General features: G+C 37.0%; 2 protein-coding genes across 3 annotated transcripts in view; one reads left to right on the top strand and one right to left on the bottom strand.

The window, feature by feature from the left end:
• Window positions 1–6,610: 6,610 nt before the first annotated feature.
• LOC120490690 (retinol dehydrogenase 12) lies at window positions 6,611–12,367 on the top strand. The gene is made up of 6 exons (XM_039688024.2): window positions 6,611–6,944; window positions 7,579–7,818; window positions 7,913–8,002; window positions 8,088–8,276; window positions 8,675–8,784; window positions 11,912–12,367. The coding sequence occupies exons 1-6, from the start codon at window positions 6,782–6,784 to the stop codon at window positions 12,089–12,091; spliced, it is 972 nt and encodes a 323-aa protein (XP_039543958.2). The 5' UTR covers window positions 6,611–6,781; the 3' UTR covers window positions 12,092–12,367.
• Window positions 12,368–12,794: 427 nt separating this feature from the next.
• mlnl (motilin-like) overlaps window positions 12,795–15,856 on the bottom strand; it is a 3,982-nt gene continuing 920 nt past the window's right edge. Inside the window, exons 2-6 of one of the 2 annotated variants that reach the window (XM_039688026.2) lie at window positions 14,192–14,319; window positions 13,885–13,998; window positions 13,725–13,799; window positions 13,549–13,645; window positions 12,795–13,465 (exon numbers count right to left, since the gene is read on the bottom strand). In XM_039688026.2, the coding sequence (XP_039543960.1) occupies window positions 13,458–13,465; window positions 13,549–13,645; window positions 13,725–13,799; window positions 13,885–13,998 (294 nt within the window). In that variant the 5' untranslated portion in view covers window positions 14,192–14,319 and the 3' untranslated portion in view covers window positions 12,795–13,457. Of the gene's footprint in view, window positions 13,466–13,548; window positions 13,652–13,724; window positions 13,800–13,884; window positions 13,999–14,191; window positions 14,320–15,856 lie in introns of both variants that reach the window. The other variant, XM_039688025.2, reaches the window with a different exon arrangement.

Here is a 15,856-nt window from a genome sequence, read left to right as displayed (position 1 = left end):
GTGATCTTGTCATTTTTATTCATCTTTTTTCCAAATATTTCTAAATACTTTTTAATTTAGTTTCAGGGCAACCTTTCTCATTTCCATTTAGTTTTCATCTAGCAACTCTTGCTGGTATGCCAGTTGCAATATGGATATTTTTGTTGTTGTTGTTGTTGTTGTTGTTGTTGTTGTGAAATTAAAGGTGACTTGTGTAATTTCTTTGCCACTATAGGGGATATACATTTAAAGACCCAAGGATCAGATGTGAATAATTAATACTTGGAGTTAAACAACACAGTCTCATGAAGATGCGTATCTACTCCACGAGTGTCATTTCTCGTGGCATTTATACGCCAAAAGTGTTTTTTTCGTGTATATGGTACGCACTAAAAAACCCTGGGTTAGGTTTAGGGGGGAGGGGGGTGGGGAGTTTGTGCGTATTATACGCAAAAAAGTGCGTATCATATGCACGCGAAAATCGCGTGCCAAATACACGCAAAAACTGTTTTTGCCGTATAAATGCCACGAGAAATGACATTCGTGCCATAGATACAAACTTTCATGAGATCGGGCTGAGTTAAAAGTGCAATCAATTTAAGACATGAGTCAGAATTATAATAAATTGAAGAATTGTTTTACTGGCGATAGTTTGCAATTTTATCAGGCAGAAGTCATGCAGATTCAAGACTCATAAGGAGTTTGTATGGGCCACCCCATTTATAGTTACAAATATCACAGCAATTATATACTCTACACCAAGGTCTAAGCTTATGTCCTTGCTTCAGGTTAAATTATTCTGATTGGCTAAGAAATAGATAAACATTGTACATTTCCACATGTAAACAGATTGCTGGGTGCCAACAGCAATTTGAAAGTGTTAAATCAACACTTTTTATGGCTTTATATACAGTAGGTCCATACTGAATAGAGTTAAACTTACACTTTAAATAGTGTTACTTTTTTATACTTGCAACAACACTGTAAGTGATCACTGTTAACACCATTAGTGTAGCAATTACACCAACACAAAAAGTACAATATGTTCACCATCATGCGACCCATATAAAACACTGCAGATCAAAATGCCTGTAGAACTTCAAGCTGTTGGCTTTTAAAAGTTCACTCACAGTATCTCGGTACTTTAAATGCATGATAATGTTCTGAAAAATGTTCTGTGAAAAGTTTGTCGACAATTAAAAAATACACAGCCCCACAGTCAATGAAAAGTATTTTCCAAATCTGACTGAAAACAGGAATTTCATCCTCAATTTCATTGCCTACAATGAGGTCTTGTCTACATCCTGTCCAGGTTCATTGATTGTCTGAATGGGATTATGTAGCATTCCTGACAACTTTTCACCATTGTCAACATTCCAACAAAATGTTTTTATTGGTCCACACTCAACTTGACTCAATTTTGTAGTTTTCCAAAGATAGCCTATTGACATCTGATGACTTTTAGCGAGAGATTTGGTGATGATTTTGAAATTCAGTGCATTCTTTTAAAACTTTATTAGCCTTGAACCCCATGCTTTTATTTATAAGTATGCAGTGTCATAACTTCATCTCTAATGTTTATAACAAACCAAACTGTTTGTAAATCGGTAGAAAATTGAGCAAGTTGTGGTTATTTAAAAAGCACATGCACCATTAAAACACAGTGTTACGAGTGAGCGAGCTGCATGTGACAAAATGGCCACCATTTGCAGACGTCGACCTCCATTGGCCAGGAGCGCGGACGAGACATCTGGACTTTATTATGGATATTTACGGATAGAACTAAACACTGAAGATCTGAAAAACTAGGACTAATGTAACTAGAAAACTAATGTGATAAACATTTAGCAAAAAAAAAAAACAACAACCTCAAGATGTTTATTATAGATAAAGTAAGACAAAAACGTTTTCCTCAGCTGTAGTCAAAGGCAAACGCATTTCAAATCAGTGCTTCTCCCTAGCACTAAATTAATCCCCTATTTTAGCGCCATCTAATGTTTTAGAAGAGGAAGTTGCTCAACTGCATTTGTGAGAAAATCTGCCTAGACGCATTCGTGAGAAAATTGAGCCGAGAGATCACACAATCATAACAGACAGTTATGCATTTATGCACTAGATTTGGTATTTGTTCAAAGGTTACATGCAATTTGTAGGATGGTTTGTATTTATTTTAAAAAATATATTCAAGGATCATTATATTTGTAAAACACATTATTGGTTGACCTCAAATTGACCTTTGTTTTTGCAAATTACTTTCCGTTTGTTTCCGACTCAAGTTTTCCTTTGCAAAGCAGATCGAGATTGTTTGCAAAATGCTGGATTTGTTTGTTTAATTTTGGCACATAATTCACTCCATACCAAGAAGGGGAATATGGATGCTGCTTAATTTGCGTAAATTTAACTCAGCAAAGTTAAGTTGAACAAATCACAGACATTACCCTAAGATTCTAAAATATAAGAAAACTTAAGATTAAACCTGCTAACTTAAACTATGCAACTCTTACCCTCTGCTCTTACCTCAATGTGCTAGCAAATTTGCAAAACGGCCTCGGTGGTCTGTCGTGTTTCTGAAAATAAATAATGTTAGCACTCAGGCAATGTTGAGAAATACTACTCATATACATACTAATATTATTCTAAATGGTCAGAAATGTTAACTAAACATGAACATTTTTAAGTGGTTATAAAATATAATTCCTGTTTGAACACTCCTCTCCTCGTGGTTGTCCGCCATTAATCAAAGAGGAAATAATGTGCAAGGACCGGAAATTGGATCAACTCATCTCCAGTGTCAATTATGTCAGTTCGCTGTAATTACGCTGACTCCGGCCACTGATTTACTCTGCAAATGCTGATGCCATTCAGAATCAACCAATCACATGGCAGTTGCTTCAATGCATTTAGGGGGGTGGTCCTGGTCAACACAATCTCCTGAACTCCAAACTGAATGTCAGAATGGGAAAGAAAGGTGATTTATGCAATTTTGAGCATGGTATTGTTGTTGGTGCCAGACGGGCCGGTCTGAGTATTTCACAATCTGCTCAGTTACTGGGATTTTCATGCACAACCATTTCTAGGGTTTACAAAGAATGGTGTGATAAGGGAAAAACATCCAATATGCGGCAGTCCTGTGGGCGAAAATGCCTTGTTGATGCTAGAGGTCAGAGGAGACTGATTCAAGCTGATAGAAGAGCAACTTTGACTGAAATAACCACTCGTTACAACCGAAGTATGCAGCAAAGCATTTGTGAAGCCACAACACGCACAACCTTGAGGCGGATGGGCTACAACAGGAGAAGACCTCACCGGGTACCACTCATCTCCACTACAAATAGGAAAAAGAGGCTACAATTTGCAAGAGCTCCAAAATTGGACAGTTGGAGACTGGCAAAATGTTGCCTGGTCTGATGAGTCTTGATTTCTGTTGAGACATTCAGATGGTAGAGTCAGAATTTGGCGTAAACAGAATGAGAACATGGATCCATCATGTCTTGTTACCACTGTGCAGGCTGTGAGTTCATTGTACTAAAATGGCCCCCACAGTCACCAGATCTCAACCCAATTGAGCATCTTTGAACAGGAACAGGAGCTTCGTGCCCTGGATGTGCATTCCAGAAATTAAGAATTAAGGCAATTCTGAAGGTGAAAGGGAGTCAAACACATTAGAATGGTGTTCGTAATAATCCTTTAGGTGACTGTATAGTTGTCATGGAAGCCAGCCTAAATGATATATATATATAATAAAAATGTACATGTTTAAATATTAAATATTAAAAATAATAATAATAATGTAAAAATGATAATGAATAAATTAATGTATTTTATTTATGAAATGTGGATATACTACTCGTAAATGTATGCATGCAACACTTATTCAATAGTCCTTATGGATATGGTTCATGCAAGTGTAATAGATCAAGTTGACCCAGTGTGTTCCTGTCAGAAGAACAAGCTCTTCACCAGGAGTGTGCTGATCTAAAAATGAATGAAGTACAACCTGCAAGCAAGCGACTGAAGGTGAGCCCAACACATATTGGTTTTGGGTTTATTAATGGTTTATACTTATTTCTACAATTATATAATAAATCATAAACCACCCTGTGTTGTTTTGCATATTTACAAAAAAAAAAAAAATCAGCTGGGTTGATGCTCAAAATTATGTTGTTTGCAGGTGTATACAGTACACTTTATTCAATTTGGAGCATCACACTCCCGGTAAGGTTTTCATTCTCACAAGAGGGAAAGAATTTATGGTTCAAAATTGGATGATCTACATTGTGGAACAGCAAATACACTGTGTGGGTGAAATGTGAACTACCTCTTTTAGTTGTGCATTTGGATAATCAAAATCTCCAAAGTCACAATACAGCAGTTTATCGGTGACTAGTATTTTTACTCATACTCATAAAACTGCTTTTACTCATAATTGCAGGCTTATATCTGCAGGTCTATTATAAAAGGATTTCCGACGTTAAGACCCTGAGGAGCCTGTGTTTACTCTGTTTTAACCCTTTCACGCGTACGATCACACCGGTGTGATCAGTCTTGGCTGGTCCCTGGAGCGTACGATCACACCGGTGTGATTAGAACGTTCAGTGCACACGTCAGCAACTGCTAAATTCAAACTTGCTCTCGCGCGTTGGCTGGCGCTCAGCCAGAGACAGACGCACTCAGTGCCAGGGACGTGCACAGGAATTTTGAGGGGCAGTTGCTCTGACCTGAAAAAAGGGCACCCCCCCCCCTCCTCCCCCCTCACGGGCTATATGAAGGAATATATTCAGTTGAATTTGTCCCCTTCCAAATTGCCTTATCTGGCCGTGTTTATGTCCAAACGCAATGACTCATCTTATGGTCTTATAATTATTTATAAAGATTGCAAAATGTCAGAGATGAGACAAATGAGCAAAAGAGTTCTTTATATTGTTGTTTATTGTTTTTAAATTATTATTTATTTATTTATTTATTTGAAAAGAAATAGTGGATTGATTGAATCTGGATTCGAAAAAACTCGAAAAAATAAAAAACGCTTAGATTTCGGGAAAAAATACAATTCTTTTTTTTGCCAATCCTGACCTCCCCCTGGGGCCCTAAGCAAAATTCTGCTAAGGGGCCCTCTACCTGATCTGTGATGCCGTGAGCCATATAAACCATTTGCCATTGCCACTCAATACCGCCCAATACAATCCTCCCTCCTTTAAACAAAACAGTCAAAGAATAAGTACAACAGTATAGAATAGAATGAGTTTCAAACAAACAATATTTACTGAATAAAGCATTTTTATAGAATGTTAAGGTAACAAGTGAATATTAACGTAAACATAAACAAGAAGAAAATAATAAAAGTACAACCCTGAACTTTGGCTTTTGGGATTAACTTTGGTTCTCTCTACAGCCAGGGTATTTTCGGAATCAGTAGCCTATGATTTTTATCTTTTTTTTTTTATGCATGTTAAAGCAAATCTTAATTTATGGTTATTTACTGAGGGATTTGCATTCATATTGACCAGAATCTAATCATCATTTTAAATTCAATATAGCCTATAAATCAATAGTCAATCAATGTCAAATTGCCAATACATTGGTTTCTATCTTGCATAATTAGTGCAGTTGTTTAGAGTTTTTAACTACACTGAGACTAGATAATCAGTGTCTTTATAATGTGTACTTTGATTGGGAGTGCCATCATTCACGTATTGTACAGTATTTCTCTGGTCTCCACATTTCTGCTTGAAAAATGCGAGTTTCATTTCGTGCACGCGCATATGAACGCAACACACGCGACGCGGTTATGTTTTCCGAGCTGCAGTAAACAAACACTGTTGTTGCACTTTGTCGTTTATCAAAAACAAAACGTAATAAATAATGGTATTTTACTCTCACTTTTGTCAGGCAAAAAGTGATGCAAGAGATGCACTGCCTGCCCAGACAAACCATCAAACTTTGCTGACACTAGAGAGGACAGAACACAAGTTTACCTGACTGCTGTTCCCGCAATTCACTCTCATGTTTTTCTTCTTCCTCTTTTCGTGACGAGAAGCATAGTTTCGCTTCATTTTGTCATGGACTTCGTACACATTAATTAGCGCGCGACACGAGATGGAGGCGCGGCCTGAGTAATTTGCGGTGCCTTATACGCACCGGTCGCGTGCAGTCTATGGTTTCGTGGAAACAGTTTGACTTTCTAATTCTTTTTTTTTTTTTTTTTTTGGAAGTGAATGAGGCTTTGCGATTTTTATATTATTTTTTGTCTAGGCCTACGTGAAATTCTACATCCATTGTACGATTTTTTTTTCCTCAGAAGGGCAACCTGAGTCGAGAAGGGCATATGGGCAGTTGCCCGGGCAACCTGAGCAACCCCCCTGTGCACGTCCCTTATAAAGATGTCTAAACAACAAAACCCATCCACTTGCACATATTTGACAATCGGAATATCAGTGTTTCATGATATAGCTAATACATTTTTGAATATTTTTAATAAAAAAGGAAAAATGACATAAAAGCAGATCATCATTCATTCCGCGCTCTGTTCTGGTTGTGCTGTGTCACGGGACAAGCAATGACGCGTCACCATGGAAACATTAAAGTAGCAAGTTCTAAATAACGGTCGCCTTGAAAAACTCACGCTGGGGGGTCAGTTAGAATATTTTAAACTTACGTGTGAAAGGGTTAATGAGGTAGTCTTGAATCATGACTTGCCCTGTTCGCGCGCACAGTGGGCAGTTCTGCCAGGATCATTCGGACTAGGCATATTGTCTCTTCTAAGTAAACCGAGGATTTTAACTGAGTAACACAGACTTGTTAAATGAACTGGGAGTGGAGTGACATATATTCCCATCCATTATGGATGTTATCAACGGCGTTCTTGGCCATAATTGTGCGCTCGCAGCGGAAAGCACAGTGGAATCCGCGCGCGTGTCCCGTGGAGTTAAAAGGGAAAACTGCGATTATCACTGGAGCAAATACCGGTAAGAATCCCACTGTTACCATCTAAAATGTTTAAAAAATGTTTTAATCAATGTTGGTGAGCATACAAATGCTTAATTGGGAAGAAATGAAGAACAAATCACCTTTACGCAGAAGACGAATGAAAGTATCCATAATGAAACAATAAATAATGTGACTGTGACTGAAGTTCAAACATGTTTTATTTTTAGAAGGCTAAAACTAGTTTGCCTTCGTATTTACGCAGAGTCGTGTAAAGTCTCTGCCAAACTGGTTAAACCAGCAGACAGGCTCGGGAATGTAGTAGGCTAGATGTTTCACTTTTGTGGTATGTGTCTGGCGTCACTGGATTAGCTCATGATGGAAGATTAACATGATTATGATCAAAGTAAAGAGATATTTTTTATTACCGAAATGCTGTTATGTTGCATGTAGTCGTACATCATTTTGTTATTCCCCAGTACATTTAAAAATAAAGGTTCTTTAGTTTATTGGCATTGATGGTTTCATGACTAATCTTCTAAACAGGTTCATTAAAATTTCTTTGAGGAACCAAAAATGGTTATTCTAAGCTGGTATCACTGCAAAAGCAGTGGAACCTTTTTAAAGAGTTTAGGCTTACTGCTGGGTCATTCAACTCTTGTTTTGACCTCTCAGGGATTGGGAAGTTCATTGCCCTGGACTTTGCCCGTCGTGGGGCGCGGGTGATCCTGGCGTGCCGGAGTGAGGCTCGTGGGACTGCAGCGCTGCAAGAAATCAGAGACAGCACTGGGAACCAGAACGTGCATCTGCGTCTGCTTGACACCTCTTCGCTCGAGTCTGTCCGAAAGTTTGCAGCACGGATCTTGGAGGAAGAGAAGGAATTGCACATCCTGGTCAATAACGCTGGGGCCTCAGGTGGAACGGCCATTTCGCTCTCTCTCTCTTTCTTATATATGTCCATATTGTGTTGATTATGTCCATACAAACAGTGGTTTGTTCATTCTTACAGGCCTACCCAGTAAGATTACCGCTGATGGGTTGGAAATCACATTTGCAACCAACCACATTGGGCCGTTCCTGCTCACCAGTTTGCTTTTAGGTCAAACATTACATTCCCAATCTTAGAAAGACACACCTTCAAGCAACACTCACAAATAATGTCTTTTCTTTGTATTGTCACACAGACCATTTGAAGAAATCAGCCCCAGCGCGCATCGTAAATGTTTCTTCAATAAATCACTGGAAAGGTGAAGTGGACTTCGCTCATTTCCGTGGGGTCAATCTAAACCATGTGATGGATGCCACATATAACCACACTAAGCTGCACAATGTCATTTGGACCAATGAGTTGGCACGCAGACTTCAGGGCACAGGTATACATGTCCAAACTGAATCTCAATACTGACTGTCTGCTGTCTGTCATTAGAAAATTACTTGGCATTGATGATTCATACTTGGCATTGTATTCTGTATCATGTGTATAATGCAATTCAATATACATTATAACTTATGATGTTATATCATAACCATGATCAATGTAATGCACTCAATAGCTAAAAATTAGGATTATTTTTTCTTAAAACAATGTCCTGACTCAAAACTCTCAAGTTGAGCTACAGAGAGAATTTAACAACTGGGCGTCACATGTGTTTTCACTTTCTTTTCAAATAAAAGTTTTTTTTTATTATGACTAGACGTGTTTTTGACGAAAAGGCAAGACACATGTTGGAAAGATGAGATGAGAAACCATGATTTTGTGTGTGTGTTTCAGGAGTGACGGCAAACTCTCTGCATCCTGGTGTAGTTATGACGGATGTAATGAGAAACTATAACGTCATTATCCGATTCCTCTTCAACTTGATCGGCTTTTTCTTCTTCAAAGTGAGTCACCTATCAATTCAATGACGGTAAACCACACACAACATCTCCTGGCTGCCAATTTCTCTGGCACCACTAGTGGAATAGTTCCCCAAATAGATGACATGTGGTTGTGCTTTTCATTCTTACTGCAATTCTGGAACAAATTCCTAAACATTCCATTTAATAACATCTAAAGTTCAGCTGTACACGGGAGCAATTAAACTTAGAAGTTTGTTAAGTTTAAGCGTAATGTTGTTTTTCAGTTTTGGTTAGTTTAAAGTGTTATAGCAGAGAGCAGAGAGGCTGCACAGTCTGACAAGTTTGTACCCAGCACTTTCGAATGCATCTCTGTCCCCAGCACATTTCAAACTAAACCGACACCCGTGGAGGTAAGCGAGCGAGAGACCTGCGTGTGCAGACCTCTATGGTGCAGACAGACGTCATTTTTGTTGCGCGCACCTTTGGGCTCATGCGGACGCGTCGAGTTTAAACAAGGCTTTAAGCTTTAACCAGCTCAGCCACTCTAACAGCTCATATTAGACAGTTAGACAGCAAGAAAAAATATATAGTTGCATAGCTTCATGAGGTTCTTCTCCCTCGCTGTATTATGTGTTTGCTGTGTGGGGAGAAATGAGCTGGTTACGTTTGTGAGACAATCAGCTGATTACTATTTTTATATCATATATTAAGACCCTTGACCCTCACCTGACTATGGCTTTGTAAACTTTATCCATGATGTGGTTTATAATGGACTGTGGTACAGAAACAGTGACAATGTTGGCTTACTCTGGCTTTTCTCTGCTTTCTCAGACGACGATATGTTTGTCCCACAGCTCTTGGCTGTGGGCTGTGCAAAATCGCAACCTAATCGATAGATGTTGCTAAAAGTCACTCATTGCACCATTAAAGGGATAGTTCACTTTGAAATTAATTTTTTATACGTTTTAGCTTACCTCAAGGGAATCCAAGATGTAGGTGTCTTTGTTTCCACAGTATTTTCAATTTTGACATTTTTCAGTCAAACCGTTGTTGTCCATCAGCCATACACTGGAGGCTAAGGGGGTCCACCAAAAAGCATGCACAGAGAAGTCAAAATTAAACATGATTTAATGACTCGTAAATGTAAGTACACATTGATGGCCTAAGACACGAAACGAGCGTTTTTTGTGACAAAACGAACAGTTTTCTCACAAACGGAAAGGCCGAAGCTGGGGTGCGTTTCCCGAAAGCATCGTTAGCCAACTATGGCCGCAAGCAGCACAGCGAACACAGATGAGTGACTAGCGCTTGAAAATAAATACACAGGTGTCAATTCATGATACATTGTCTTCTCTTAAATTGAATACTTGACATTGTTGTTAAATATAGTTAAGTAATAATACTACATGATAAATAGAAGGCTTCAAATAGACACTGTGATCGGTGAACGGTATCAGTATCGGGTGATACAGCTTCCAGTAATCAGTGATTGGCCCCAAAAATCCGATATATATTTAAAATTCCGATATATGTATATCTGGCCCTGGCTAAACTCGAACTACGGTTTATATATATATATATATATATATATATATATATACATATATAAGGACTTGGCCCTGTTAGGCCCATATCTTTGCTTATATAAGACTTGTCAAATGATTGGTTTCTAATGGGATTGTAACTTTCTCTCCTCTGTGGGCCTCAGGCATCTGCTTTGGGTTACAGTATGGAGCAAAGTTAATCATGCACAGCATTTTGAAGTGGGTTCCCATAGCATAAGCTAGACTTATGCAATACGAGAGAATCTCGGTTTCCTGAGATGAGGCACATCTGTGTTCACTGTGCAGCTGCACTGCATCTTAAAAATTGGGCTTCAATATTCTCGAGAAAATGAGTTTTCCCATAGCGCAAGCTAGCCTTACTCAATACTTGTTCCCTCATCTCAGGAAACTCAGGTTACGTAAGTAAATGTTTGCATGACATGTGGACTTATCTTGAGTAAAATGAGCAAGCTGACATTCAGTACAATCTATATATTTCATTTAGAATGTATGCAAATGTCATTTACGTCTTTTAGTTTGTCAAGAGATTTAAAGCGTAGTTTTTGAAGAGTGCGCATGGCATGTGCGAACGTTCTCTGTTACGTAAGAACGAGCCTATTATAACTGAGAAAAATTAGAAATAGTCCTCAGGTGCCATGTCCGCAATTTATAGCAAAACATCTAGCAGTAATTTGATCTCAAACAGATTAATTAAATGAAGTTATACTCCACTACTGACATCATTAACCAACGTGGTTGAACAACCAATTTGCGACAATACAGTTTCAGGAAACAGTCATGACTAGTTGATTTCTTCAATGATGCATCGTACTATGGTAGTAAAGCAGCGGGTTACGTCATTGTATGGGAAACCTGATTGGTCAGATGGCCCAGTCTGTTGTGAGTGGTCTACCACTATCATCACCATATCTGGATTTCAGCTCCAGAGGCTATACCTCAGTGCTTGATACACAGTGAAACAACAGTAAGGATCGAGTCGAATTTACCATATCAATTTGAGCCCGAGTCCTCGTCTTTTGGAAGTGCTTGCAAGTTGATTTGTTTTCGCAGTGCAAATAGAGTCTGTCCACAACACAACTGGCGTCTTCCTGTCTCTAACAACTAGTGTTTGAGAGCGGGTCAAATTTGTAACAAACTTACATAGGTTTGTGCAGGAAGTAAGACTGGAATTACTGGGGACAATCATTTGTTTTATTGTGCACTTTGATCTTTGAAACTTGGCTGACCTTTTAAATCTACAAACAGCTATATTACATGCTGCATCAAAAGTAATATCCAAGCATAATAGTGCAATTTAACATTGATTTTTACAAAAGAAAGGGAAAGAGAGAACAGGAGTCACTAGTAGTCATGCATGAACAGTCATCCTGTAGTTTCCTGGAAGGTGTGAAATCAAAAGTACCTATTGGAATATTTTTATTGTGCAATTCTTATATATCGAGACCAGTGACGTAGGTTTCATTTAAACACTATAGGACACAAACCCCCCAAGTGCACTACAATATCATTTGTCAAATGACACTTGTTTAAACATGTGGTGAATATTCAACAAAAATTGTTTATTATCCATTGACTTTATGTGTGTGTGCATTTTTCCAACACAGACTGCCGAAGAGGGGGCTTTCTGCCCAATATACTGTGCAGTGTCGGAGGAAACAGATGGAATAAGTGGAAAATACTTCGACAGCGACTGTTCCATTGTACTTCCAGCAGTTCTTGCCAGAGATCCTGCTCTCGGAGTGAAGGAATATGAGTTCTGTGAGAGGCTGACTGCTAAACCATAAAGGGACAGAAATTCTGTCATCATTAATTCATCGTCATGTTTCTCCAAACCATATGAAAAGATGTTAGTTTAGCGGAATGACCATGCAAATGTACATGCAAGCAGTCCATGAAACCGTCTTTTGAAAACTTTATGTGGGGAACTGACTGAACTGTAACTTTTGCCCAATCATTAAGGCTTGGCTGTTTCTGATTGTTGTAATGTTAACTTTTTTTCTAAAGCAGATATTGAACATATTTTACAAATCCTCTTTGAATAAATAACATATAACGGCTAATTCTGCTATTATGTCTCTTTTTTTTTTTGGTCCACTCGACAACTTTGATCTTTCAAACATGATGTTTTTGATGTAACTTTCTGCAATGTGGTAGTTATTTTCTCAAACTTAATGGAAAACAGAATGTAGAAGCACTCTCAAAATGCAATGTGAATTCCCACGTTTCCCATCCCAACACATCCAAACGATTCAACATGTTCTCTATTTGCTATAAAGAGTTTTGCAATAACAGACATCCTCTATAATAAATGAAAGCTTGAATCTGGGCATGTTTCCTATTGTTTCCAACCAACATGCTGACCTCTCCTCAAGCTGACACTATACATATTGACCACTGTGAACATTCAATTCACACAAACACATACATTTTTGACTAAATCCTACCATTTAAATGTTTGTGGTCAGTAAGATTTTAGAATAAATTAATCATTTTATTGAGTGAGGATGCAATACATTGATTGAAAGTGACAGTCAAGACTTTTACATTGTTAAAACTGTATATATTTTTCTATTTCTAGGCTGTTCTTTAAAAATGTTTAGCAGCATACTAAATTAGCACAACTAATAAATATTTCTTGAACATATTTCTGGAAGATCATGTGACACTGAATACTGCATGATGTTAAAAATTCAGCCTTGCCATCGCAGGAATAAAATACATTTTAAAATATTTAAGTAAAAAACAAATATTTGAAATTTACAATAATATTTCACATTATTTCATATTTGACTGTTTTCATCAGATAAATGCAGCCTTGGTGAGTATAAGGGACTTCTTTACAAGAAAAACTTAAGGTATAAAATGTAAAGCTGAGATGATTTTACTGTAACCATTTGGTATATTAAATAACAATATTTATTTATATCGAAAAAGTAACAAATTTAACAAAATTACAGGAAACAAGGCAAATTAAGAGTAAAATTAAAACAGATGCAAACAGCAATTTAGCATGTTGTTTAACAGTTTAGAAATTCATCTATATATGACAAGAAACTGATTTTGCGTGTAATTTTATTTTATTATGATTCATTTATATTTATAGACAAAATATTTGTGCTTGCAATTGTCGTTGAATGCAGAATTCCAGCCTTATTTCACTGTCAAAATAAAGCACAGACATCAGTGTGTGTACATGAAATATAGAACTACATTTTACTGCATGGATTTAAATTCTCCTTACCCATCTCGGGCTCTCCTACAATGTTCTGCAGCATCTTACCAAAAGCGGACCCAATGTGGCCCTTTTTAGCAGTGAGCTTCACCCCTATTTCTATAGGCTGGCCCTTCAGATGAAATCAGCCAATCAGAAACTCAAATACATTATGAAATCCTTAAAAAAATGCTGAGATCCCTCACCACTGGCTCTCCTCCAGTCTCATCAATCAAAACTTCCACAGCCTGTGGATCAGCATCCTTCCTCCCCTCCTTTTCCTGTTGAAGTTGAAGGGAGAAACAAAATAACTTTCTTGAACAGCTCAGCTCTTGAACTGAAGGTTGAATTGAAATGAACACTCACCCTGAGCTCTCTCATCTCTTTGGGGCTGAAGAAAGTGATGTGTCCATCTGCTTGATCACCCTGAAGAGCAACAATATACAGCAGGACCAAACATCCTGTAACCGCTACGCGCATCTTTGGGGCAACACGTAAAAACGCAAATCAGCAAGAGTTAAACACAATGCGGGAGATAACATGGTGCATACTCATGCTTTTGTTGATAAGTTAGTTCCAGTTGTGACGTACATCAAAGAGAATTAGAGATAGGATTTATTTTATGATAAAATCAGGAAGAGTGAGAGAGACAGAGAGGTCGAGAGACTAGTACCTTTGTACAGCATGCAGGTGGCCTCCGTGACAGGCTTTGTGTCAGTGGTCTGAGAGCAGTCTGATTTATAGGAACCCTCAAAGCTCTTATTTACTATCTCTGACGTATGTTTCCATAAACTCCTCCACCTGGACCATGGAGACAAGCGAGAGACACAGTAAGGACTTGACATAACTTGGTTGTAGTACCTATTACGTTTTTGTATGTTAGAGTTCAGGAAGTGTAATTACCCAGGTAAAGTTCTGCTCCAGTTTTTATTTTTTTATTTTTTAAAAATGTGTTTTCTTTCTTATGCTAACTTTAATGGAACATTCCATTTTATAATTGTGCAAACACAAGGAACACTACCTTAGAATGTTCTCTAAATCTTCTGAAACAACTAGAAACATTTTAAAAAAAAAAGAAAAGTTGAATGAAAGTCCAACTAAAATGTTTCAGGAAAAAAAGTTGCATGAACAATGTTGTTTTTGTGCTAATGTTCTGTGAATATTATGAAAGACAAGATAACTTTTAACGTTCTATTAAAGAACATTTGTTTATAACTTTAAGGACATTTGTCAAAGTTCTGAGAACATTTCCTGTCGATAACTTGGTTTTAAGAATTTTGAGTATTCCAGAATACAACATTAAAATATTATAGGGATAGTTCACCCAAAAAAAACAAAAAAAAAAAATCCTGTCATCATTTACTCACCCTCAAGTTGTTCAAAACCTGAAGAATAAAATATATTTTGAAGAATATGGATAACAAACATTTGATTTAGATTTTTTTTCCTACCTCAATATAATTCCAAATACATATTTTGTGTTCTGCAAAAGAAATAAATTCATACAAATTGAGGGTAAGTAAATAATGACATCATTTTCATTTTTTTTTTTTTCATTTTTTTTTTCAGGAGAACTATAAGGGCAAAATTAGATACAACTTTTATTCCTCTGTGTACGTTTTGTTGTTGCTAAGGACTCTGCATTTCCATCTGATGTATATAAAGTCATAAATTCAATTCTCTTTTAAAATATGAAGTCAACACTGGTATTTATTGCTGTGGGTCATACATTATGGCACATTTGTCTGATAATTAGTGGAAAGATGAATGTGCAACCAGCACTGTTTATATCATAACTCTTGAAATTTTTCCTGCATCAAATATATTTAGGCAATTTGTCTTTACAAAACACTAATAAATACACACCAATAAAGTTTTATTGGGCAAATGCTTGCAGCTAGATTGGCTTATTCAGATTAGAAAGAACGAAGCACATAGCCTATTTGACTTTTTGAGACGTATAAGTGTTTGAAATACTATTATTTAAATACTATTAAATTAATATGCCTACACATTAAACTTTAAATTAACAAGATTTAACAGGCTGTTTTTTTCATCGTTTTTTTGACATAAACTAGCCTATTAGCAACTAAATTAGCAATAATTGATATACGATTATTTAAATCAGAATGACTTTTAAATAAATAAGAGTGATTTATTTTATTTTAACTATTTTTGCATAAAAACTGTTTACATTCTCTAATTAATTCCACATAAACAGTAAAATTATTTAAGTACTATGCGAATTATGCCTAACCTTTATTTAATTGTGTTACTATATTATAATATTTCATCAGTCCTTATATTACAATATTTTATCAGTTCTCTCTCTCATGGG

The sequence above is a fragment of the Pimephales promelas genome, chromosome 19, assembly GCF_988280905.1.
Source record: "Pimephales promelas chromosome 19, fPimPro1.hap1.1, whole genome shotgun sequence".
Lineage (NCBI taxonomy): Eukaryota > Metazoa > Chordata > Actinopteri > Cypriniformes > Leuciscidae > Pimephales > Pimephales promelas.
Note: the sequence above shows the minus strand (reverse complement) of the source record. Positions and strands in the feature narration are given on the sequence as shown.

What these genes read in the sequence shown, in the direction of transcription:
- LOC120490690 (XM_039688024.2), top strand. Translation starts at nt 6,782, where the DNA reads ATGAACTGGGAGTGGAGTGACATATATTCCCATCCATTATGGATGTTA. An exon ending in ACGCAGACTTCAGGGCACAG is followed by an intron (nt 8,277 to 8,674) that starts GTATACATGTCC and finishes TGTGTGTTTCAG; the next exon opens with GAGTGACGGCAAACTCTCTG. An exon ending in TCGGCTTTTTCTTCTTCAAA is followed by an intron (nt 8,785 to 11,911) that starts GTGAGTCACCTA and finishes TTTCCAACACAG; the next exon opens with ACTGCCGAAGAGGGGGCTTT.